This window comes from Vombatus ursinus, unplaced genomic scaffold (genome assembly GCF_900497805.2).
Source record: "Vombatus ursinus unplaced genomic scaffold, bare-nosed wombat genome assembly UNPS02014168.1, whole genome shotgun sequence".
Classification (NCBI taxonomy): domain Eukaryota; kingdom Metazoa; phylum Chordata; class Mammalia; order Diprotodontia; family Vombatidae; genus Vombatus; species Vombatus ursinus.
The window spans coordinates 2,155,319-2,183,123 of NW_020953946.1; the positions used below are offsets into that span (position 1 = coordinate 2,155,319).

Genomic DNA, 27,805 nt, shown 5'->3' on the forward strand with positions numbered 1-27,805 from the left:
ATTTCCGATTTTTAAAAATTCATGTAAATATGAACTTTCATTCTTTCTAGAAACATTTGTTAAGGACTTATTATGTGTAATGCAAAGATAAACATGGCAGTGCCTTAGATTAGTGTGAGAAAATATCAGCTGTGTTCTTTATTTGTCTTCAGTCCAAAACTAAAAGGTAACTTCAGGAAAGATCTGTTAAAAATATAAGCATATTAGGTATTATGGCATGACCATAGGAAAATGGTAGTTTTAAGTGTTTTTCATATGACTAAATTTTTAAAAAATATTTTCTTCTTGGAGAGAAGGAAAGAAAAAAAATTCCCTAGTATTCTTAGAATATAAGTTACTTAAGAACTTTTTCCTTATGTTAAACATCACATTTTGTTTAGTAAACTTAAGTTTTTCTTTTAGGAACAATAAAAGCAGTAGTTCAAGTATCTCCAGTTCTTAATTTATGATCTGTTCTTTCTTTGGTCTCACCATGATCTCCGTTCCTCCTGTTCCTCAATTCTTTACCAGGCCAAAACGTCTATGCTGGCTGCACCTTCCTTCCTTCCCTATCTTGACCTTTTGGTGAACCAGTCCAGTTGTACACTTTCCTCTGTTCTCTAATCTCTTGCCCACCTTGTCCTATCATTGGTCAAGCCTTGCCAAACCCCAGTGTTAGGTTATTCCCACCATTTATGTCCTTTACTTCTCTTCACATACTATTGAAGAGAGCTGAAAATCATGAGATCATGGTGATTGGGGCCACTACAGATAACATTTGTTGTCTGATTTCAGTTGTCACTCATTGCAACAATATACTCACTGTACTCCTTATTCAAATTGATATTCCATTTTCCACAGTGAGTATTCCAAACATCATCCAAATCCTTTAGGTCACTTGTTCTTTTGATTCTTCTACTGTGGTAGTCTAGTAAACTCTAAGTTCTTTGAGGCTTTTTTCATTTTTTATCTTGTATCTCCAGCACTTAGTACTTAGCATATGCTTTGCATTTTATTAATCAATCAACTAACATTTATTGTCTACCTTATTCTTTTTTTTTTCTTTTTTAGCTAGGCAGTGGGGTTAAGTGACTTGCCCAGAGTCACACAGCTAGTAAGTGTTATGTGTCTGAGGCCAGATTTGAGCTCAGGTCCTTCTGAATCCAGGGCCGGTGCTGTATCCACTGCACCACCTAGCTGTCCCCTATTGTCTACCTGATTCAATGTATTGTGCTAAATACTAGGGATACAGGAAGAAAACAACTGTTTTGCTTTTTTTGTTTTGTTTTTTTGGTGAGGCAACTGGGGTTAAGTGACTTGCCCAGGGTCACACAGCTATTAAGTGTCAAATGTCTGAGGTCAGATTCAAACTCAGGTCCTCCTGACTCCAAAGCTGGAGCTCTATCCTGTGCGCCACATAGCTGCCCCAAGAAAACAGTTCTTATCCCCAAAGAGCTTTCATTCTGTTGGGGGAAACAACATATAACATGAACTATCAGAGGAGGAAGCTTAATTTACTAGCCTGAGGTAAATGCTGCAAATATTACTATTCACATTTTAGAGATGAGGAAATTAAAGCTGAGAGTGGTCAAGTCACTTGGCTAGTAAAGAACAATAACAATGACAACAACAATAATCATAATAGCTAGCATTTATAAAGTGCTTTAAGATCTGAAAAATGCATTACATATATTATGTCTTCTGAAGCAGATTTTGAATACAGGACATCCTGATTTCAAGCTCAGGGCTCAAAAGTGCTACCTTACAGAGCTGTGTAGTAGCCATTCAGTTTGATAGATTTTTAGAAAGTTTTCCATCACATTTGGAAAGGCATCAGATTTCTGTATTGTTATCAAAGCAAACAAATAGCTATAGTACCTCTCAGTACAGATGTAATTTAGTCATTGAATTCACAAGCATTTAAGCATCACAAGGAAAGTATTGGTGTTAAAAAATATGGGGTTTTATGGCAAGGAGTAGCTTGGGATCAATTAGCTTCTCAAATGGACTACAGCCTGATCTGCTTCTGTTCAATTTTGGTCCCAGCTCATTTCTCATCTTCAGTGCTTACCTGAAATAGATGATGCCAGTGAACTAGCTCAATGGGCTTGCTATTCAGTTTTATGGTATAGTCTAGTCAATATGCATCCTTTATCCTTTTGGCTTTTCCCATATGGATTACTTAGTGACTAAGTGTTAGTCAGTCTCTTGAATAGCTGTATCTCTCATATTCTGGCTCTTGATGCTGTCAGCAAAGTATCATTCACAGACAGGAACATCTGAAGAACTTCCCCATCTCCAGAGAATCCCTTTTCCATAACAACAGAAACAGAAACAACATCTATTTAAATAGTACTTTAAGATTGGCAAAGTTCTTTCCATTTTCTTTTGAATTTTGTGCGTCCTCCATGACCATGGCAGACACTTTTAGTGGACATGTCTCCCTGCTTTATGCCTTATTTAATATTTACAATTGAAAAACAACTTGACAAATTGTGTCTGAAGTTTCACCTGTCAAGGAATATTGTATAATCCATTGCAGATGCTTTGCAGAGTAGAGCCTTTGAATTTGCGCCCTATGGTATTAGGTGAAAAGGGGTATATAGTTTGTGTCACCTTATCATCAATCTGTTTATCATATTATTTAATTGAAATGAATGAATTTGCACCATCTATTGGCCTAAAATTTCATTTATATTCCTCATATTTTTTTATAGGCCTGTGGATGTCCTCTCTACTGGAAAGGGCCATTGTTTTATGGTGCTGGGGGAGAGCGAACTGGATATGTGTCTGTTCATAAGTTTATTGCAATGTGGAGAAAGTAAGTAGTTATTTTTGGTGACAGAGAATGGTGGGTTATTTCATTAGAGGAGGAACTTGATGATGTAGTTAGGCTAACATTGGCTATTACAACAGGAAGTATTTGAATATAATGTTACAGTCTAAATATTACACATCTTCATTTAAACAGAAGACAATAGTTTAAAATTAGTGATATCTTAATAGGCATATATTTATCATATGTTCTCATTAACTAGACATGTGTTATCTATATCCTGTATAGGACTACATAGGTCCCTTGTTTATATTGTGTTTATGAAGAGATAGGAATGATATTCTAGATTTTACCAATTTGATACCCTGCATTTTATCTATTTTAGAATCCTTCAGAATTGCCATGATGATGCTGCAAAGTTCATTCATCTTTTAATGAATCCTGGATGCAACTATTTGGTTCAGGAAGACTTCATTCCATTTTTACAAGTAAGTTACATGAACATTTAAATTATGTCATTTCGTATAGCTTTTGGGATTGTCTCTCATTGTGTTTTGTAGAAATTTATTTTAAAGAATTCTAGATGTCAGGAAAAATCACATGATTATCTCAATAAATGCAGAAAAAGCTTTTGACAAAAAAACAGCACTCATTTCTTTTTAAAACACTAGAAAGCATAGGAATAAATGGAGCTTTCCTTAAAACAATAAGTAGTATCTATCTAACCATCAGCAAGCATTATCTTTAATAGGAATAAGCTAGATGCCGTCCCAATAAAATCAGGTGTGAAGCAAGGATGTCCATTATCACCACTATTATTCAGTATTGTATTAGAAATGCTAGTTATGGCAATAAGACCAAAAAAAAAACCAAATTGAAGTAATTAGAATAGGCAATGAAGAAACAAAATCATCATTCTTTGCAGATAATATGATTGTATACTTACAGAATCAGCTAAAAAACTAGTTGAAACAATTAACAAATTTAGCAAAGTTGCAGGATATAAAATTCACGTAAATTGTCATCACTTCTATATGTTACCAACAAAGTCCAACAGAGAGAGATAGAAAGAGAAATTCCATTTAAAATAACTAGACAGTATAAAATACTTGAGAGTCTACCTGCCAAAAAAATCCCAGGAACTATATTAATACAATTACAAAGTATTTTTCACATAAATAAAGACATAAATAAAAAATTTTAGTGATTTTTTGGGGGATACTTTGATTTTTTAAAAATGTATATTATAGATATTTTGAATTGATAAGGTCATTTGAATTTTAAAGGTAAAAAATGGAGATAAGATAAATATGTGGAAATGCTTACAAAACAGGCAATTATTGTGGCATATTTTATGGACAATAGATTTTTTTCATAGCAGTATAACAGTATGACAATGTTCATTTTCTTAATATTATTTTGACTTCCTGTTTATTATTTTAAAAATTCTCTGTGAACTGATTGTTTTGTTATAACAACCAAGTTAAATATAAGTCTTGTTTGGAGAGTTTTGCTTCCCCTTTCTTATTTAATATGGTGCATTTCACGTAACTGTTCTTATGCTTTTGTAAAAATCATGAGGTGATTAGGGCCCAAAACAAGGTGGTAGCTAAGTAAGTTGAGAAAGAAAGAGTATACCAGAGATGATGTGGAAGTAGAAATAATAGGACAATAATGTATTGGTTGTGTGGGGTATATACAAGTGAGGAGTCATGGATGACACTGAAGTTATGAGCCTGAGTAACTGGGAAGATGGTGGTGCCCTTGCATGGAATGGGAAAATTGGGAAAAGGGGAGGGTTTTATAATAATAATTAATTTTTATATATTTATAATAAATAATGAATTTTTTGAACATGTTGAGTTTGAAATGTCTTCAGGGCATTCTAGTTAGAGATGTCCAAAAGGCAGCTGGTGATACAGGACCACTACTCAAGAGAGCTGAATATATTTAGGAGGGACTGCAGTATTGTGAGGATTAATTCAATCAACATAGTGTCATCCCATCTTTTTTTTTTTTTTTTTTTTTTTTTTTTGAGGCAGTTGGGATTATGTGACTGGCCCAGAGTCACACAGCTAGTAAGTGTCTGAGGTCAGATTTGAACTCAAGTCCTCGTGACTCCACATAGTGTCATCCCAAAACAAATATTGTACTAGAAACACTAGCTATAAAAATTAGTCAAGAAAAAGAAATTAAAAGAATTAGAATAAGCTGACAACATGATGGTATACTTAGAGAATTCTAAAGAACCAACTCAAAAACTAGTTGAAAAATTAACTTTGCTGAAGTTGCAGGATATAAAATAAACCCACATAAATCATCAGCTTAGTATTACCCACAAAGTTAAGTGTTGGTATAGATCCAGGAATCATCTGCATAGACATAAAAGTTAAAATCATGGGAGCTAATGAGATTCCCTGAGAAGCAGGGCAGAGGTTTTGTCAAGATAAACTGTCTGGTCATCGCAGACACAATTTTTCACCAACTCAAAAGGCGACGACTCCACACATGGACATCACCAGATGGACAATATAGAAATCAGATTGCTCATATTCTTTGCAGCCAAAGGTGGAGAAGCTCTATACAGGCAGTTAAAACAAAATCTGGAGCTGACTGTGGCTCAGATCATGAGCTTCTTATTGCAAAATTCAAATTTAAATTGAAGAGAGTAGACCATATCAGACCATATAGGTATGATATAAATAATATTCCTTATAAATATGAAATGGAGGTGATGAATAGGTTTAAGGGATTAGATCTAGTAGATAGAGTGCCTGAAGAAGAGCTGTGGCCAGAGGTTCACAAAAAAAATTCCAAAGAAAAAGACTATCTAGAAAGCAAATTGGCTCTCTTATGAAGCTTTACTGATATCTGAGGAAAGAAGGAAAGGAGAAAGGGAAAGATACATCCAATGAAGTACAGAATTCCAGAGAATAGCAAGGAGAGATAAGGAGGTTTTCTTAAAGGAGCAATACATAGAAATAGAAAAGAACAGTAGGATGGGAAAGACAAGAAAACTTTTCAAGAAAATTACAGATATCAGAGAAACATTTCATGCAAATATTGGGCATGACAAAAGACAAAAATGGTAGGGACTTAAGAGAAGCAGAAGAGATTAACTGGTGGTAAAAAGAGGGGGTAAGAATACACAAAAGAACTATACAAGAAAGATACCCATGATGGTATGTGTTGGTGGTAATCTAGAGCCAGACATCCTGGAGAATGAAGTCAAGTGGGCCTTCAAGCATTGCTAACAATAAGGCTAGTGGAGGTGGTGAAATTCTAGGTGAGCTATTTAAAATCCTAAAATGATGCGATTAAAGTGCTGCACTCAATATGCCAGCAAATTTGGAAAACAGTTGCCATTGAATTGGAAAAGATCAATTTATGTCTGAATCTTAAAGAACAGCAATGCCAAGGAATGTTCATATTACCAGTGTTCATTTCACATGCCACCAAGGTTATGCTTAAGATTCTTCAAGCTGGGCTTCAGTAATATGTGAAATGAGATTTATCGGAAAAGCAGGTTAGTGTTTTGTTTTTTGCTTTTTTTGTCTCTTTTTATTTTTTTTTTACCCCTTAATAGTATTGTGTTTTTTCCAATTATGCATAAAGATAGTTTTCAGTGTTCACTTTTATAAGATTTTGAGTTCCAAATTTTTTCTCCTTTCCCTCTCTCCTCCCCAAGACAGCAAGCAATCTGATATAGGCTATACATGTACAAACATATTAAATATATTTCCACATTAGTCATGTTATGAAAGAATCAGAACAAAAGCGGAAAACCACGAGAAAGAAGAAAAAGAGAGAGAAAAAAGTATACTTCAATCTGCATTCAGACCCCATAGTTCTTTCTCTGGATGTGAATAGCATTTTCCAAAAGACTCATGTTTTTTGGAATTGTCTTAGATCAATGTATTGCTGAGGAGAGCTAAGTCTGTCAAAGTTGGTCATCATACAATGTTCCTATTACTATGTGTACTATATGATATTCTCCTGGTTCTACTCACTTCACTCAGCATTAGTTCATGTAAGCCTTTCCAGGTTTTTCTGAAATCCACTGAGCAGTCTGGTTTTTGAAGAGGCAGAGGAACTAGAGACCAAATTGCCAGTATTCACTAATTATGGAGAAAGTAAGGAAGTTCTAGAAAAACATCTACTTCTGCTTCACTGACTACACCAAAGCCTGTGTGGATCACGCCAAAATGTGGCAAGTTCTCAGAGAGATAGGAGTACCAAATCATCTTACTTGTCTCCTAAGGACCCAGTATACAAGCTATGAAGCAATAATTAGAACCAAACATGGGACAACAGATTGGTTTAAGATTAGGAAAGGAGTATGACAGGGTTGTATATTGTCACCATATTTATTTAACTTATATGCAGAGTATATCATGTGAAATTGTGGCTGGATGAATCAAAAGCCAGAATTAAGGTTGCTGGGAGAAATATCAACAATCACAGATATGCAGATGATAGCACTCTGATGGCAGAAAGTGAAGAGGAATGAAGAAGCCTCTTCATCAAGGTGAAAGGGCAGAATATAAAGGTTGGATTGAAGTTTAACATTAAAAAACTAAGGTCATGGCAACTGGTCCCATCACTTTCTAGCAAATAAAGGGAGAAGAAATGGAAACTGTCAGATTTTATGTTCTTGAGCTCAACAGTAATTGCAGATGGTGACTGCAGCCATGAAATTTAAAGATGCTTGCTTCTTAGAAAGAAAGCTATGGCAAATCTGGGCAGCATATTAAAAAGCAGAGACATTGCCTTGCTAACAAAGGTCCATATAGTCAAAGCTATGGTTTTTCCAGTACCAGTGTATGACTGTGATAGTTGAACTGTAAGGAAAGCAGCACACCATAGAATCAACGCTTTTCAATTGTGGTGCTAGGGAGAAGACTTTTGAGAGTCTCTTGGACAGCAAGGAGATCAAAGCAGTCAATACTTTTTTTTTAATTATTTATTTTTGGTTTTCAACATTCACTTCCATAAGATTTTGAGTTTTAAATTTTCTCCCCCTTCCTCTCTTCTCCCCCCCCCCCCAAGATGGTGTGCAATCTGGTATAGGCTCTACTTACATTCATATTAAGCATATTTTCCCATTAATCATGATGAAAAGAACAATTAGAACTAATGGGAGGAAGCAAAAGAGTGAAGGAATAAAACAAAATAATGAAGGAAAAGGAGGGCAAATGGTATATTTCCATCTGCATTCAGACTCCATAGTTCTTTCTCTGGATGTGGATAGCATTTTCCATCGTGACTCTTTTGGAGTTGTCTTAGATTCTTGCATTGCTGTGAAGAGCCACGTCTATCAAAGTCAGACATCACACAGTGTGGCTGTTACTGTGTATGTTGTTCTCCTGGTTCTGCTCATTTCATTCAGCATAAATTCATATAAGTCTTTCCAGGTTTTTCTGAAGTCTGCCTGCTCATCATTTCTTATTCCATTATATTCGTATACCACAACTTGTTCAGCCATTCCCCAATTGATGGGCATCCCCTCAACTTCCAACTTTTGGCCACCACAAAAAAGAGCTGCTATAATTTTTTTTTTTTTTTTGGTAGGGCAGTTGGGGTTAAATGACTTGCCCAAAGTCACACAGCTAGTATGTCTCAAGTGTTTAGTCTGAGGCCGGATTTGAACGCAGGACCTCCTGACTTCCGGGCCGGTGCTCTATCCACTGTGCCACCTAGCTGCCCCTATAAATATTTTTCTAGATGCGAGTCCTTTTCCCATTTGTATGATCTCTTTGACATACAGATCTAGAAGTGGTATTGCTGGGTTAAAGGTTTTATAGCCATTTGGGTGTAGTTCCAAATTGCTCTCCAAAATGGTTGGATCAGTTCACAACTCCACCAACAATGCATTAGTGTTTCAATTTTCCCACATTTTCTCCAACAGTTATCATTGTCCTGTTTTGTCATGTTAGCCAGTCTGATAGGTGTGATGTGGTACCTGAGAGTCATTTTGATTTGCATTTCTCTAATCAATAGTGATTTAGAACATTTTTTAGCTTTAGTTTCTTCTTCTGAAAACTGCCTGTTCATATCCTTTTACCATTTATCAATTGGGGAATTACCTGTATTCTTATAAATTTGATTCAGTTCTCTATATATTTTAAATCAGTCAGTACTTAAAAGAAATTAATTCAGACTGTTCACTGGCAGATCAAATGCTGAAGCTTAAATACTTTGGCCACATAATGAGAAGATGGGACTCATTGGAAAAGACTCTGATGTTGTGAAAGATTGGAGGCAAAAGGAAAAGGGGACAATAGAGGATGAGATGGATAGATAGTGTCATTGAAACAATGAACATGACCTTGGAGAGATAGTGGGGAATAGAAGGACCTGGCCTGCTGTGGTCCACGGGGTCACAAAAAGTCAAGACACGACTGAACAACAACAACGGCATCACTAAGCTATAAACATAGCATAGAGGGAGAAAAAGGCCTTGGACAGACCATAGAGATAATTCCAGCTCATGTGACATCTCTTGGCAAGTGTGAAGGCATACAAAAAACTTGATAATTCTCTCCAAATGTAACATAGACTCAGAGACTTCATTGAAAAGATGGCCATAATGTCCTGCAAAGAAGAGAAAAGAGAAGATGTCCTCACTCAGTTGTTTGACAAAGGTGGGAGGTTCACAGATGTTGCATATATTTTCAGATTTTTTTCACTTATTGATCAATTTTGTTGACTTTTTCCCTGTTCTTTCTCTTCTTTTACCCTTTTTTTTTAAAGTATTCTTTGTTGTATGGGATTGCTCTCTGGGAAGGGGAGGGATTCTAGGACAAATTTTTGTGATATAAAACCAAAAGAAACCAATAGGAATTTATTGAAAAGAAAAGAGAAGGTAGACCTAGAAGAGGGTAACAAAAAGTATGTTGGAAAACGTTCAGGAGTAACAAATGGAAAGGATTACATATTACACAAGGAGTTTTTAACCTTTTTTGTGTCTCATCATGGACCCCTTTGGTAACCCTGTGAAGACTTAGATTACTGTGCCTACTTTCATAACTGAAGGAAATGTTAAATTTTAGTTGGAAGTTAAAGATATCGTTTTTCTCGCATCTGAATTCATAGACCCCCTGCAGTCTATCCACAGACCCTTAAGGGGGGAGAGTTCCCCAAGTTAAGAACTCCTTGAATTATAGAGAAACCTCATACCTATATATCATCAAAACATCCTTTAAGAAAATTGAGAAGCAATCAACATGGCAAATGTGAAATAACATAAAAATTAAATCAATTATATTTTAATAGACCAAATACCTACATGGTTACCTATGTGAAAATAATTTCTGAACAGTTGTGTACAATCAGATCATCTACTTGTTGTAGGACAAAGATCAAAATCAAATGCCAGATTAAAAGAAAAATCAAAACTACATGTGTCATGCAGTTGAAGCATTGCCATCCTGTTCTATTTAAACAAGTTTTTGACACTGAAAATGGGAAGTGAATAAAGAAACAGACATTGACAGAGAATATCACCATCAAGGAATTTCAAGCAATGTAAATTGATTGTCTCAAAGAAAAAAGAAAACCTAACAATTGAAGTTTTGCAAACAGCAAACACTTGACCTCCTTGCCAACTGGGGGGATGTGGCAGCCAAAGGCAATACCATTTTAGGATACAAGCTCATTTTAAAAATTTGCAGAAGGTGGAGGAAAAATCATGGGAAATATCTCATTAAAAAAAATGAAAAAGAATGGAGGGAAAGGCAAGTTTACAGAAAGCTTGATGAGAGACCCAATTAAACAAAATCATTCCAAGGGTTTTTAAGGATAAAACCTGAAGACAAGACAGTGAACAGATGAAAAATGGAAATGATCTGCAAACATTTCTGTGACAAACTCTTTTCTCTATCAACAACGGAACCCCCCACCATATAAGGAAGTAGAAGTGACATTTAAGAAAAAACAGATGAGAAAAAAAACTGGACTGAACCGAGTATCTATAAGGTCTGTGCTGGAGATAACCTCAATTTTTATGATATGTTGGTATTGATTCTCAAATTTTATGAAAGACAGGATGGTAAAAAAAGATGTGGACAGGAAATGTCCACATCTCAATACCAAACTATATACCTGCATTCTTATCTCTACAAAAATAATTATGATAATAATCTAGACCTTCATTTAGATATTTCTTAATGAAAGCATGAGAACGGAGCAGGCAGGCCTTTGCAAACATTGTCTTGATTCTTTAAAGTCATACAATTAGCAGATACATGTAGAAAAAACAATATTCTACTCTCGTTTATTGCTTGTTGACAATAAAAAGCATTTGATTTGGTAGCGCAAAGGACTATCTTAAAAGCTCTCATTTAATGAAGTTTCTCCCATGCACACATAAAACTGACATAAAAATCTTCAGTAGAATTTCATAAGAAGAATGTCTGAAACAGGGACATGTATGCTTACTAAAGGTGTTTGCAACAGTCATAGAAGGTATCCAGCACAAAATGATGATGGATTCTCTATAGATGGTGAGACACTCCAAGTGTTCCTGTTTGTGGGTGACATGCCAATTGAAATTAAACCCCAGAATATTGCAGATCCTTCTAAATAAGATCCAGAATCATTAGAAAGAATGTTCTTTAACTATCCACATAAGAAAAAGCATATGAAGAATCTTTGTTTTACAGACAATGATATATAATTGGATGGACAATCCCATAGTGCTGATCTATCAGTATGTGTATCTTAAATGAACAGTAGGAGAGAAGGCTTTTTTGCTTTTGGGAACTATACATTGTTTTTAGGGACCCAACCTTCTTTTTTCAACAAAAACTAACCTTTGAGTCAAGTCAGGTCAGGTCAGTAAGTATTTATTCAGAGCCTATCCCAAGCTTTGTGCTATGCACGGGGGATACAAAGAAACCCCTTAAGGAATTCACAATCCACTCATGGATAAAGAGGATATGTCTCCAAGATAAATTGGAGATAAGCTCAGTAGGCACTAGCACTAAGAAGGATTAAGAAAAGTTTCTTTCCAGAAGATGGGTTTTTAGCTGAGACTTGAAGGCTAGTGGGGGAAGCTAGGAGTATAGGTGACAAAGGAGAGTATTCCAAGCATGAAAGATAACCAGTGAAAATGCAGTTGGGAGATGGAGCATCAAGTATGATAAAGGGCAAAGAGGTCAGTGTCACTGGATTGTAGTACATTGAGGTTAATAAGTTATAAGAAGACTAGAAGGATAAGGAGGGGTCAGGTTATGAAAGACTTTAAAAACCAAATAGAGGATTCATATTTGACCCTAGAAGTCATAAGGAGCTACTGGACGATTTGCAGGAGGACATAGATAAGAATTGTACAAGGTGAAAAAATGTGGATGAATTGTGATTTGAATCATTGGAGGGAATAGCCACATAAGTGAGATCATCTGTTAATTTCAAAGTCTTCTAAAGAATAGTCACATGGTTATTCTGTGTTTATTTACATGTTCCCCCAGTAGAATGTAATCTTCTTGAGGTAAGAGGCTTTCATTTTTGTCTTTGTATTCCTGGCACTTAATACAGTACCTTGCACATTAAAGTAGGAGTTCAATAAATGTTTATTGAATTAATGAAAATTGATTCTGTAAATATACAGGGAATTTTGTCTGATAGATTATAGACTACATGAGAATAAGGATGGTCTCATTTGTCTTTGTATCTCCCTCACTATGTAACAAAATGAATTCTCAATACTAGGCATTAATAAATGATTGAGTGAATAAATATAAAGACCTATGAGACTGACATTTTTTATATAAAAAAGTTCCTATGATGTTAGGAGTTTGATTAATTTCATCATTAAAATAAATTATAGAATATGCATTCCATGAATCTCCTAGGTACACATTAACTCTTTTTCTTTTTATATAGGATATAGTAAATACTCATCCTGGTTTATCATTTTTAAAGGAAGCATCTGAATTTCATTCTCGTTATATTACCACAGTAAGTATTTTTTGTATGAAAAATTAACATTTTTCCATTTAGTATTCAGTATCATCATGTAAAACAATTATAAAGAAATTATGAAGGAAATAAGACTTTCAAAGGCAAGAACCTCCTAACCTTAATTTTTAGGTGCTGAGCTTTGTAGGACTTAAAATTGAATGCTACTTATAGGTTGTCCCAGAAGTCTTAGTGCAGTTTAAGCTATTAAAGGTTAAAACTGCACTAAGACTTGAAACATCTTGTTTTATGAAATGAGTAGGAAAATGCCCTTAATTTGAGTTAAACTGTATTTCCTATGCAAGACAAAGACTTGGCAAATTCAAGTACTTTTCTTTTAGTGTGGTTTTCAGAATATCAAGATAAAATCTCAATTTCTGGTGTGTGATGAGTAAATGTATATTAAAACTATTAATGTGTTATTTCAGAGCACAAATTATAATTGACAATCTATTCTTGTTAATCTAGTTTATTTAGTAATTTGTGGTTTTCCTGTTTAGAAAAATTTAGTTTCTAAACTGTTTTTGACTACTTCTAATTTTGAAAGAAAGCATGGCATAGTGAAAAGAACACTGGATCTGGAGTCTGAGAACCTGGATTTGAAAACTAGCTCTGCTACTTATATTGTGTGACTTTGGTCAAGTCACTTATGCTCTATGAACCTAAGTTTCCTTATCTGTAAAATAGAGTTCAATTTGACAGCCTGTGAGTTCTCATTCAGTTCTATGTAATACGATGATTTTAATGTGAAGATGCCTTGACAGTTTGCCTAACCTCTAATCCAGATGCAGTCCTACTGACCATGAGAATTCTACCCTCTACTGAATTCATGAAATCTGACATTTGGAAATAAGTTACAGTCCTTTTGGCCATCTTTCAACTAAGATCTTGATTTAGGCGATTCATCAGTTTCATAATTAAGTTTCATACTAGCTCCCATTAGTTCTACCTCATTTCTGGTGTAGTAGCTTTATTACAGTCAAATATGGTGAAAGTACAAGATATTGGGCACATAAGCTGTGATGTACTTTTTTATGTCAGTAAAGTAATGTCTCCCCACAAAATAAAAAAGGTGATTTATGTGGGAGCTGATAGCTAGCAAATAGCTACCAACTGAATATATTTTAATATGCAATTATTCTACAAAAACAGGATTGTATTCCAAAAGTTCACTTTTAAGTTTATTGGAATTTGAAATGTATTTCCCCAGGGAAATAATATTATAAATGGTGGTTAGATTCCTAAGCCAACCCACAAAAGCCATAATGTTTTCATAACATAGTATTGTACTAATAATACCATAGAACCTAACCTTCTCATATAATGTTGTTTCTGTGAGAAAATGTTTTGAATTTCAACTTGAAATGCCAGTAACATACCCATTGCCCTTACCCTCCCCCACACTCTCTCCCTAACCAGTTCAACCCCCAATGTGGAGTATTCCATAATTCATTCTTTCTACCTCCACATTGCCTGGCAGTGGGAACAAGGGCTATCCCTAAATTCACTGGTGATGGCCATGTTTGAAGGTTCAGGAGGTGAGGAGAAGGAACTGAGGAAGAGAGTAATAGGCAAGAATGAAGGTTTCAGGCAATGAGCATCTATTAAGCACTATTCATTGCTAGTTACGGTGCTAAGCATGGAGAGTACAAATACAAGTAAAAAGAAAGACAGCCCCTGATGTCAGGGAGCTTACATTCTAATGGGGGAAGATAATACATAAAAGGGAGAAAAGAAAGGTGAGGACAGGGAGGAATAGGTATCCTTTTGGGAGCATGATAGCAAAGTTTGGAGAGTTATAAACACGACTAGGAGAAAAATGAAGCATGGCCACCCAGGGCCCATCCTCAAAAATGGAAGCTGTGGAAGGAACTCATCAGTGGAAGAAAGGGGCTAGCATGGCAGAGAAATGTTCCAGAAGAAGGCTTCAGGTGTTGAGGAAAGTTCCAGGATGAGAATGCAGCTGAGGCATGATGAAGAAACTGAGAGTCATAAGCTGGGTGGTGAGCAGGGCGTCTGTAGTGTAAACCCTTGGGGATACTAGGATGCTGAGTTATTTCAGTCCAGTTCTCTTTCTTCCCCTTCTGTTTTGCTATGGGTCTCAAGAAGGGGACTTTCCACTGTTACTGTTTCTTGTTTCTATCACGATATTGCAACCTCCACCCCCACCTTCAAGACAGGAGGTTTCATAGCTTTACCCCCCTACCCTTCTGGTTCCAAAGTAAACACATAACACTTTTGAAGTTTCCTCTTGTCTTTTACTGCTAGTGGCAGTGGAAAATATATGTGATGAAAAGAATACCTCCCGTATGTGCTTTCTTTTTTTTCTCCCCATGTAATATAACAAAGGACAAAGGTACACATAGGTGATTATGGTGGATCTTTGGATATATAAGATAAAGTAAGATTAATCTCCATTTCAGAATACCCAAACTTGTGCTATCTGGGATATCCTCTCATAGGAGTTAGAAAAGGGGTAGTATGGGGTCAGGAATCACAGGCATTTTGGAAGGAGGTAGGCAGTACCCTTTCTGGGCTGAGATAGGCCAAGAAAGTTGCTGAAGAGTCCATTGCCAGCACTGGGATTGGGGTTCAGATTCTGGTAGTAGAAAGAAAGAGGAATAGCTATGGGGAATTTTTCATGTTCCTCCTTTGTATTTCCTTCATAAAGTCTGCCATGTAATGGCACTAGAGTGAGGTAAACAGTAGGTACTAGAAAGACAGAGTAGCCCCAGACTGAAGTGGAATATGGAGGGGAGGGAAAGCCCAAACCACAGTAGTGAAAAAGGAAGGAAAATGCTCATGGCTACTTAGCCTTTAGAAATGTTTGGAAGATGAATAAATATTGTTACATAAACACATAATTAAACTCAATAAATTCCTAGTTTTTAAAGTACTACTTCCAGTGTAGTTAGACTTTTTGATGATGATTTCTTCTCTCTTCTGCTTTTGACTGTTTTAATATACATTCCCTCTCAGCACAGGAGAAGCAGAAGAAGGTAAATGAGCTGACACTATGAGTTAAAGTAAGATGCCTTAATTTAACAACATTCCTTTCTCCATTAAAACACATAAATCAGCATTTTAAAGGCTTTATGGAATGTATATTTAGGACTTCTTTTTATAGGTGGTTCCTTATTATTATTATTGCCATTATTGTCATCATCATCATTGTCATTTATTGACCTTTGCTTCCTATTCACCACAGGTGCTTTTCATCCAGTCTTCGGCTTCTTTTATTTTCTATAGCTTACAAAGCCTATTATTTGTGATGTTCCTTTATGTCCTGTTACCTAGGATGGATATCATAAACCTTAGAGCACTATAAATATGTGTTGATATCACATATGATCAGTTCTTATTCAACTGCATAAACAATGCAACATGAGACTAAAATTAATTTACACATTTCCTATTGCTTTTATAACCTAGATTTTAAAGATAAAGATATTGTCTCAATTGGCAACATTGTTACATCTTTTTTAGGTCTTAAAATAGCTAAATGACATAATGACATGTGGATAACATGTTCTAAGGCCTAAGCCAGTTAGAAAATTATGGCACTGCAAGTTAGGAATTATTTTACCCCCTTACTGTAAAAACTGAAGTAAATTTAATTTCTACAGGAACTTTTTTTTTTTTAAAATATGTTTGTCAGTCAGCTTCAAGGTTCAGATCAATACCAGATTTTCTTGTCATGCAACTGGAAGTTTTGTTTTTTAACTCTACTACATTGTCTTGTGAATAAAACAGCAATAACCATCTTATAAGAACTTTTGATCTTAGTACTAAAGTCACAAGGTAAGATATGTGAGCATTTCTTAGTTCTTGTGGTTATATTTAGCAACATTTTTTATTTACATGCAAATATTAAAGAGAATGCATGTTTATACCTATGTTTTATAGAGACCTTAAAACAAGTTAAATGGTTACAGAAGAACAGAAGGTCAATATAAGTACTGTACCATTATCTGAGATCTAGATTTTTAAAAATCCTACTTACATGATTCTTCCAGTTTTTAAAGACAGCCCATTTTAATCAAAATACAGCAATGCTCATTCAGCTTAACACAATTATTGTTACTTGTTGCAGGTTATACAGCGGATTTTTTATACAGTAAATAGGTCCTGGTCTGGAAGAATCACTTGTACTGAACTGAGAAAAAGCAGTTTTTTACAGGTATATTTCCTTTTTATGAGGATAATAAATGTAGTTTCTACTAATTCAGAAAACTTATTGATATCTTAAAGCCTATAGAATTTTGTACTGCTATCAATTTTAAATCTGTAAATTTTTTCATGGAAATTAATGGCAGCTGTTTCATATCACCATCTTTTAAAATACTAAAGTAGCAATTCAGGTTAATCATTTATTATTTTGTATTGGATGCCAAGACAGACTCTTTTAGAGTTCAAAATCAAGCAATCTTAGCTAACTAAACTATTTTTTAGTTCTCAGAATTTTCAAATACAAAAGTTTAGTTTCTTGTTAAAGTAAATGCTATGCCAAAACTCTTTGAGATTCAGATTTAATCTCATCTGTTATCAGGGGCCACAAGTATCTTTCAGCTTAAAAAAATTCAGGTTATATAAATTCTATGTTCGTTTACCTTGACAAGTGCAAGTACTAAAATATATAATCAAGAACATAAAAGAACCCAGTCATCAATCAATTATTGTCCTTACTGTGTGCCAGACACTGTGCCTAGAGTACACCTGCCATGGAGATACAAAGGCAGAAGTCAAACAGTCCTTGCTCTCAAAGAAGATAATCTCAGAGGAGAAGACCCTAGTAGGCTCAGGGAATCCAGAAATACCTTCTACAGTGTCCCTAAGTAAAAAGGAAACAGGCAAAAGTAAGGAGAAGCATCACACGCATCGTGGACAGCCAGTCCAAAGGCATGGAGGGTTAGCGGTGATGAACATCATGACCCATCCTAGCTGGAGTATACAAAATTGACTTCCCCCCAAAAGAGACTCTAACCGATTGTACATGTATCTGTAAATTTGCTTATCATTTTTCGACCTCAACTTGAAGAATGTGGCATCTGCATTGTCCTTTTTATGATCCTTTGTTTCCTTTTTTTCTCTATATTTAACATGGATATAACACTTAACTTGTTGCTATTAATTGCATAGTTGACAGTGTGTATAATGTTCTTTTCTCTGTTTTCATCTTTTAAGAATTCAGATACTTCTTTAAATTCTTCATGATCATTTCTGATACTGCAACAGTGTTCCTTTAAATTCATGTGATAATTTGTCCAACCATTCCCCAATCATTGGAAATACAGCCTACTTCCAGTTTTTTGCTGTTAAAAATAAAGCTGCAAGAAATATTTCAGAGAATTCCTTTTTTCCCCCTATCAATGGGAAATTAACAATAATCTCTTTGGAATACTGTCCCTATAGTCTGATTACTGAATCAAAAAGTATATAACTCCTGCTGAATAAATGGTTCCATATTACTTTCCAAAAAGACTGAACAAATTTAAGTTCCAACAGCAGAATAATGTTTTTGCTTTACAATAGCTGCCCCAGCATTGAATTTTCTTTGCTGATTTGATGAATATCATTGAAGAATCTTGGAGTTGTTTCATTTCTCCAATTATTAAAGATTTTGAACGTTTTTTCATGTGGTTGTTTACTTGGTTTTTTTTTTTTCTGAGAACTCCCTTGCCAGATGTCTTAATGGATTATTTTTTCCTCAACAGAATGTTGCACTATTGGAAGAAGAAGCTGATATTAACCAGTTGACAGAGTACTTCTCTTATGAACATTTTTATGTCATTTATTGTAAATTTTGGGAACTAGACACTGACCATGATCTTTTTATTGATCCAAAGGACTTAGCCCGACATAATGACCATGGTAAGACAAATAGCAGATCTGTAAATATAGTCATACAGTATTCACACTTTGTATGCTGTGGCAAGTCACTGCGTTTGTATGGCAAACACAATCCAGGACAAATCCTAAAAAGAGACTTCCTATCATGATTCCATTATTGTTTACTTAGGTAATTTTGCATTGCTTCTGCTCTGAGTTTTATAGTAAACCTGCTATGGAAATATCTTCTCCAAACACTAGATTTTCTAGAATTCATAGCTCCTTTTGTTTCTCCTATGGTATACAATCCCAAAAGCATATATTATAATACAGCACATAGACGATATTATTAAAATGTATAAACAGTGTTACCATTTTACTGTACTTAAAAAATTCAGAGTACAAACTGTTTACAAATCTAGTAAATTGTAGTTGTATTCACAGTTTCACATTACAAGTTTAAGTTGTCCTGACACAAAACATTCATTAGTATTATTCTTATCTTTCTTATTTAACTCACTTCGAGACGTTTGTCTTTTCTTTTTCCTGTCCTTGGTTAATTCCTACCTTTTTTGTTAATTCACTTTTCCAAGGCTCAGTTAGTATTAACTCTCTCAGTTATTGGAGAAACCAAGTATTTATTTTATCTGGGGCTTGAGGTCCTCTACTCTTAGATATTTTTTTTTTTAAATTAACCTCATTTCCCCCATTACACTGAGTCTTTGCCTATAGAAGTCCTTTCTTCAAAAAAGTCTTCTTCCTTCAGCATATATATCACCCTGTTTAGCTCTTCCAAGCTGATCTTATTTTCTAAGACTTAACCATTCACCAGTGTCTTTCACTTAAAGTTTCCTAGTTTCTTATCCTTCTGTTTATTCTACTCATTCCCAAATTCTTCATACCTTCTTTTCCTATTATTTCCAATCTAGTCTTCTAATTTCTTATCATAGATAGTTCATTTCTCAGTCTGGTCTGTTCCAAAAAGTTACTTATTGAATACTTTCTCTTAGACTTTGTTGCTGTGGCAGATTGGCATAGAATATTACTGGATGTCCAACACACGCAAATTTGTATTCCTTTTACCTGTCAGTCATAATTGCAATATAGCATTCCAGTAGATTAATTTATTCAACCATTCACCTGTTGTTGGACATTTAAAATATTTCCAGTTTCCATCTGCAAGGGAGTTCTCAAAAGAAAAAACACAGAATTATCCAGGGAGCTTTTTCAGGGATATCAATGTTATATGATCTACAACTCACTTATGTTTTAGCTTCTGTCACCAAACAGCTTGGATATTCTTAACCCATGCGATATTTGGAGAGAATTTTTTTTTTTTAAATTTGCCTGTACCAGGTATTTGAGTCTATGGTTACATTCATTCCAGGATCATGTTATAATAATTAATTATAGTTTTAAATAAAATATGCATTCTTATATTCACATATTGGAGTGTCTCCCATGTAGTAGACACTTAGTAATGGTTGTTGAATCAGACTGTAGCCGAAACATCTTTTTATTTTTTGGGGGGGGAGGTATTTTACCTTCCATATCATTGAATTTTAACAATTCATTTTATTTTAATTTTTGCAGTGTAATGCATTCCTGAAACAATTGTGTGTATGTCAAATCATATTTTAGACTCTCTAGAGAAGCTTGAAATTTAAATTAAAGACAAGAATCATATTGGAATCTTCATTAAAGCAATAATTGTGATTTATTTTTTGTGTAAATTTAGATTTTCCACATACCATAGCCTGTTAGAACTAAAAAGAACATTAGTAATCACTTACTGCATCCATTCATTTTATAGATGAGGAAACCAAAGCCCAGAGAGGTATAGCAATCTTCCCAAAGTTACTTAGATTTCTTTAAAATGAGCAGAGGCAGTGTGGTATATGGGAAAAAATCCTAGCTTTAGAGTCTTCAAACCTGAGTACAAATCCTGGTTCTTTGATTTTACATCTTTGTGACCTTGAGCAAGTCACTTAACCTCTCTGCACCTCAGTTTCCTTATCTGTAAACTGAAGCAGTTAGACTAAATTACCTTTTAAGTCACTGCAGCCCTAAATCTAGGATCCTGTGAGTCCAAGTACACCTAGAGTTAATGCTAGCTCTAGCTCACACTATTTTAAACTGGCAAATGCTACAAATCATGGTTTGATTTATAGTTTATTGATTGTCTAGACTTAAGAAAGAGATAGAAAAATGTCAATAATGTATGTTAACCTTAAAAGTGTGTTAAGTGTACATTTTTTTCAGAGAGCTAGTTATTAAACATTTGCTAGCATGCCTCTATTATAAATCCAGCTTCATGGGATGATTTCTTAAATACACTTTTAAAAAACCTTTTTTCATGTAACATTTGTCAAAATGCTATAAACTCCTTTGAAACAACTTTAGTTTTATAAAAAATTATGTATACTGATTTATATGCATTATCATATATTTTAATGCAAATTTAAGATTCTGAATATTAAAATTAAACTTCAAATATACTCCCACATCTGAATGCCAAAATTACTTTGTATCTCATCTCCCATTGTACTTTTACTTTGTACCTTGTATTTTAGGCACCCATATATATGTTATTTCCCCTAGTAGACTGTGTTCTGTATGAGACGAAGACTGAATCTGGCACATGGTGCCAGATTTACATAAGTAAATATTTGTGAATGAATAAATATTGTTTGTAGTGTAGTCTTTTATTTGTATAGCAACATTTCTCACAATTTGTAACTTTTTTATTGAACCTATAAAATATACTCTCCTACTAAGATAAAATTTCTCTAGCTTCACAGTATCTCCCATGAAATTAATCCTGAAGAATTAAGGGAGTCCACACAATCTTCTGAATGCTTAGTACTTAGCTGATTCCTTAGCTATTAGTGAAGGAACTTCAATAATTACCTCTTAGAAGAGTTGTGTTGGTTTCCTGTGATGGTAGAATTCCATTATTATGCATTTCCCCAACGTTTGAATTATGTTTAATGATTATATTAAATAATTATGAATAATATCTCATTAATTTCTCTTTTTGTTTTTTTCCTGATTTTTAAAAGCTTTTCATCAAGTTCTCAGAAAAGTGTGACAGCAAATCTCTCTGTTTTCTATAATGACCCAGAATAAACGACAGTGGAAAATTGTCTTTTAAAAAAAAAATCAGAATTAATATGGGCCAATAGCAGCCAATTATTTCATTTGGGGGGAATTTACCCCAATAGTATTATGAAAAAACAAAGCCTATCCATTCAAAAATTCTCATGGCTACATTATATGTAAATACAAAACAAAAAAATTCCATCCTAAATGTCTAGCAATAGGCAGTTAAGTAAGTGTAGCTGAATAAATTAATATGATTAAATATTGTAATTCAGTTAGGACTGATAAGTGTGAGAAATACAAAGAAATCTGGAGGGAATTTTAATGAACTAATGTAAATAAGGAAAAAAAGGGAATACTTACTAGCTATAACCATCTAAGAGAAAAAGTGAATGAGAATGAATGAGCAAAGAGTCTTAATTAGAACTTTGAGAGAGAGAGATTAAGCAATTGGTATGAAACATTTAATTGAAATTTAAGTTTTTTAAGCAAAACAGTTTTAAAAAATAAAAATTAAATTTAAAAAGAAATGCAATAATAATAGCATTTTTATAGGATTTTAATGTTTGCAAAGCACTTTAAAATACTATCTCATTTTATCCTCTCAACAACCCTGGGAGGTAAAATGTTGCCATTTTTATTTTACAGATGAGGAAACTGAGGCAAACCTTCGCCCATACAGAATGACTTGCCCAGGGTCACAGAGATAGTAAATGTCTGAGGCAGATCTGAATTTTAATCTTCCTGCACTCTATTCTTTTTGCTACCTACTTAACTTCATAGTGTAGGCTGTTAAAACTGCGATCTATACTATTTTACCTTACAAATAGTACAATAGAAAAAAATTGATGAAGATTTAGAAAAACTGATTTTAAACCCAATACATACCACTTACTATGTGACTTTGATCAAGTCACTTAAAATCTCTGAACTAGTCTCCACACTGTAAAATGGTTCTAATAAGAAGACTGATGACTGTAGCAGCAGAGAAGCAGGCAGTAAACTTTTAGCCTTAATTTTCTTATCTTTCAAAATGTAATATGTAAAGTTCTAAAACAATATCATCATCATAATCAATTGCTTTCTGAAAACTTATGATGTAGCCGAAAATTATAAATTAACTTATTTTTTTACAGCTATATCCAGTAGGATGATTGAGAGAATATTCTCAGGAGCTGTAACAAGGTAAGTCTAGTGTGTTTTAGCTTTTAATATTTAATTCTGTAGTTTCAGGTACTTCAGGTTTTCTTTTTAAAGGTACATAACTTTCAAATTCTTAATAATTTACTGTTAATAAAATTTTTTAATTTTTTGGTGTGGAATACATAAGGGAACTTAATATAAGCTTTTTTGTAAGTAGGTGGAATTTTTTTTCCAAATTTGTTTTTGAAAAGTGTCAGATTAAAAAGACGAGATCTGTTAGAGTACATTTATTACCTCTAAAGATATCTGTGATCTTTCGTAACAAATAAATAATTTTACTACTACTTTGTTACCTTACCCTAACCTAAACTCAGTTATTTTCGCAACTCTCTTATTTATGCCAATGAGAGAAAGCTACCACTGTAGATTTTTTGGGTATGATTAAAATTTAACCCAGTAGTGCCACCATTTTTCCCCACTGGATTTCCTTCTGTTCGCATCAGTTTTTTTTTTTTTTCTTAAGATTTATTGACACTCTTTTCTTCCTTTCCCATACATACCTCCCCAAGTCTCCCCGACTGCAGCCACCTACCAAAAAAACACAAAGAACAAAATGCTGGTATATATTTGTACACATAAGTTCTTTCCCTCTTTATTTGATCTCTTTACCTAGTAGTGGTTTCACTGGGTTGAAGGGTATGCACAGTTCAGTGACTTTTTGTTGTTGTAATTACAACGTGGAATAATAATTCTACATGTAATTCCAAATAGCTTTTCAGAATGGCTGGACTTCTTCACACTCCAGCAACAGAGCATTAATGTACATGTCCTTCCACATCCCCTTTAACAATTGTTATTTCTTTCTCTCTCTCTCTCTCTCTCTCTCTCTCTCTTTCGGTCATTTTTGGAAGTGGAACCTCAGAATTGTTTTAATTTGTGTTTTCATATTATTATTTTGTTTGAGCATTTTGTCATGTGGTTGTTGATAGTTGGCTTTCTTCTTTTGAGAACAGTTTTCCATATCAGTTTAACACTTAGGTTATGGCTCTTTTATGCCAAATTATTTATGCCAAAACTTTTCAGTTTTCGTGTAATCAAAATTGACCTTTTTATCTCCTGTGAACCTCCCTATTCTTTGATCAAGAATTCTTCTCCTATCCGTAGTTAGAAAAGGTACCTCCTTACTTGTTCCTCTGATTTGTTTATATGACCTTTCATATATAGGTCTTTTATCCATTTGGCGCTCACTGTATTATATGGTGTGATATGTTGGTTTAAACCCAATTTCTGCCCAAACTGCTTTCCCAGCAGTTTTTATTGAATATTGAGTCCTTATGCCAGTAGTTGGCATCCTTTGGTTTATTGGACATTGTGCTGCTATGTTCCATTGTTTCTGTGTCTTAGGGTCCTAATCAGTTCCAGTGATCAATTTTTCTATCTTTTAACCAGTACCAAATAGTTTTAAAGATTATTGCTTTGTAGTATAGTTTGAGATCTGGTACTGCTAGACCCTCTTCTCATTTTTTTCCATTATTTCCTATTTCCATTTGGATTCCTGTCCTTTTCTTTTTCCCAGTGAATTCTGTAATTTTCCTTCTACAAAGTAATCTTTTGGTAATTTGGTATGACACTGAATCTCAAATTTATCTAGGTCATATTGTAATTTTTACTATATTTCAGTGGTCCAGCAATAGGTAGTTAATATCTCTTGTGAGCCAAGTCTCTCTCACAGCAGTAAATGGTTCAGGTTTGAGACTGGGAAAAAACATAGATGTTCGTAGACTATTTTGCAGCTAACAAAAACATTTACGTAGGAATAGCATGAAAAGTATATTTAACGAGGATATATAATTGATTCAGTTGAGTGCAACTCTCTTGCTTCTGTATTTGCCATCAGTGTTTGCTGGTCAGAAATATATGTCAGGCCTAAAAAACCAGTCACTACTCCTAGTCTACCCTCACCCCCTTATCATTAGAAAGTAAGGGACTGCCCAACAGTTAATGCCTTTGTCTACCAACCTTTCCATGAGAAGGAGTTTTCTGTTGAGCTTTGGGTAATATAGTGACAGCACTGTTGAGGGGCTTTATCAGTTCCAGATAAAACTAGGTAAGGAGCTATGATAGTCGATAGTCCTACTCAAGCTACTCTCCATGCAGTGCCTATTCTTCTGGGGCTCACATCACTATGCATTTTGCTGCTGCTGAGGCCTGCAGCACTACCTTTGCTTCTGCCTTTGAAAGTAACAATACTTCCCACTTTCCTACCTGTTGTTGCCGCAGCCAGAACTGTTGCCTGTTCTGCTTCTCTGGGGCTCCTATTGGTACCCAATTCTATTGGGGCTAATAACACTACACACTGTTGATTGGGTCTATTTGCCTGATTGTTTCCACTGGGGCCTATGATGCTGCTTTCTGTTTCAGTGCCTGTATGTTCTTCTGTTGTCCCCTTGTGTTAGGGCCAGGTATGCCTCGGTGCCCGAGCACTACTCTCTTGTGCTGCAGTCAGGCATTAAAATTCATAGTAATATCCATCTCAGTATCCCTTTTCACCCCCATATGCTTGGGGAGACACAAAACAGAATAGGTAGAACATGTGCTGTAGTTGCCATGTAGGAAAAGCTGTTATTTCTGTGAGGGTGGAGGAGAACACATGGGGTCTGTGGACTATTCCTTAAAGCCCTCAAACCAGTTTTCACTTTTTCCAGTCAGAAAAAGCATTACAGTTACAGTTCACAGTTCCAGAGCAATAGTGGGAATTGACTGTTGTTTTAAGTTGAGACAGCCCTTCTGTCCTCAGCCAATAAACTAGCATGCGTTTGTCAAATTTATCCACATCGCAGATTTTGGAAAGGGGTGCTGGGCACTGTAAGCACTGTCCTTTCAAGTACTTTCCCCTCTTCCAAATTTACCTTGGCTTTCCAGTCTCAGGTTTGTAAGCTTTAGCTTTATTCCTGGCTCCTCACTCTTAACGTAATCAGTTACCAGATCCTGTCATATTTTTTCCCATAAAATCTCTCACCTTTCCACTCATGTAGCTTCTGCCATGCTTCAGGTCCTCATTGCTTAAATTATTGCAGTGACCTCCTAATTAGTGTCCCTGCTTTGTTCTTCCCCACTCATGTCAGTCCTCCACACAGATGCCAAAATGATTTTCCATAAGAATAGGCATGACCATGTCAATTCCCTACTTAATACGTTATAGTGCCTTCCTGTTGCCTCTAGAATAAAGTATAAATTCTTCTATTTTGCTTTTAAAGAACTTAATTTGACCCAAACCCATCTTTCTACATTCATTGTACATTATTCCCATTCTTGAAACTCTGCAGTCCAGACAAACTGGCCTCTCTTTATCTGACATAGTTTCCATCTTTGTGCCATTGTACTAACTGCCCGAAATGCATCTCTCTCCTTACCTCTATCTTATAGAATTTCTCTCTTCCTTCAAGACACAGTTCAAGTACCACCTTCAACATGAAACCTGTCCTGATCTCTCGACCCTTCTCCTACCCTTCACCTCAACTGCTGGTGCCCTTGCTCCCAAACTACTTTCTATTTATTTGCATTTGTTCTCTTTAGTTAGTCTGTATGTATTTATATATGTACTTGTTATCTTCCCCATTCAAATATAAGCTCCTTGTGAGGAGTGATTATTTCATTCTTTTTCTTTGTCTCCAGTGCCAAGCAGAGTTCCTGGAACTTAATAAATACTTTTTGTGCATGACATAATATAATGCTTAATAAATATTTATTGATTCTTAAAATATATTCATATACATTCATAAAATATCATATAAAAAGTCCCAAGTAGTTCATTCAGTTATAATTCTTAAACAGTACCCAAATTACATTCTTTAGAGATCCATGCCCTACCACAGCTGGTGTGACTAGAAATCACTGTCACCCCCAAATACAAAAGTTGTGCAAATTTAGCATATGACTGTTTACAACATTTATCGTGTTTAGGTCATGATTATTAAGGACTCACAATTCATTCCGAGACCCACATCTCTAATCTCCAAATGCTCACAAAGAATTTACTCTATAATCCCGCATCGCAATATGTGCCAGACACCATTAAAAGCACTGCCAGAGACATCAATGCCACATAGTGCAGAACTTCTGTATCAGTGCCTGTGACCACTTGGGGCTTAACTCTCCCCATCACCCTTCCCCAACTTCATGGAGGTCAATCCAATCTAATCCTGGCCATTAAGAGCAAATGTTGTAGGCCATATCTGACCCAAACCAATTCAGTGGTGCAGGTTTGGGATTGGAACAAAATGAGATACCTGTAGAAAGTCTAGCAGTCCACAAAAAGAGGTGTGCTTTATAACAAGGAAGGAATATTCAGCACAAATATGTCATTGGTTCAGACAAGCATAGCTTCACTGCCTTCACATTTGCCCTAGGTGTGCATTAGTCAGCGGTGTATGTTAGGCCTAAAAGGACTCTTGTACTAAGGCAGACAAGAATCTATGTCAGTAGTGTAAGCTGAAGTTTCCTGAACAATTGAGTGTCAAGGGCAGTTTCGTTACCATTTAAGGAAAATACTAGCCTAGCAAGTATGGGGTAGTGTTACTCATATGACAGTATTGCTTCAGTTATTTAGGTGTATTTCTTTAAAAGCATTTTTCAGTTATAATCATATAGTTCCTCTGTGTGTCTTACTAGCTAGCCTTTCAGATTGTTTTGTTTTTTTGACATTCTGTAATTATTTTGAATGGAATTTTTTTCTGTATCTCTTCCTATTGAGTTTTATTGATGCTATTAGGATGGATTTATCCTGCTAATTAATGAAATTATCAGATGTTTCAAATCATTTTTAGTTGTCTCTCTAGAGTTCTCTAAACCATATCATCTCTAGAAAATGATAATGATGTTTCTTCTTCATTTATTCCCTAAATTTAATTTTCTTGTCTTATTGTTATAGCTGGCATTTCTACAACTTTATCAAATATTAGTGGTGACAGTACTTCCTTACTTTACCTCTGTTCTTATTAGAAAAACCTCTAATAT

The 27,805-nt window shown here is 34.9% G+C and overlaps 1 protein-coding gene across 2 annotated transcripts in view; it reads left to right on the forward strand.

The window, feature by feature from the left end:
* The window catches only part of PPP2R3B (protein phosphatase 2 regulatory subunit B''beta), a 113,095-nt gene that overhangs the window by 48,877 nt on the left and 36,413 nt on the right, over nucleotides 1-27,805 (forward strand). For both annotated transcript variants that reach the window (XM_027859458.1, XM_027859459.1), the window contains exons 3-8: nucleotides 2,697-2,800; nucleotides 3,141-3,243; nucleotides 12,641-12,715; nucleotides 16,809-16,895; nucleotides 18,430-18,586; nucleotides 22,783-22,831. In XM_027859458.1, the coding sequence (XP_027715259.1) occupies nucleotides 2,697-2,800; nucleotides 3,141-3,243; nucleotides 12,641-12,715; nucleotides 16,809-16,895; nucleotides 18,430-18,586; nucleotides 22,783-22,831 (575 nt within the window). The remainder of the gene's footprint in view (nucleotides 1-2,696; nucleotides 2,801-3,140; nucleotides 3,244-12,640; nucleotides 12,716-16,808; nucleotides 16,896-18,429; nucleotides 18,587-22,782; nucleotides 22,832-27,805) is intronic.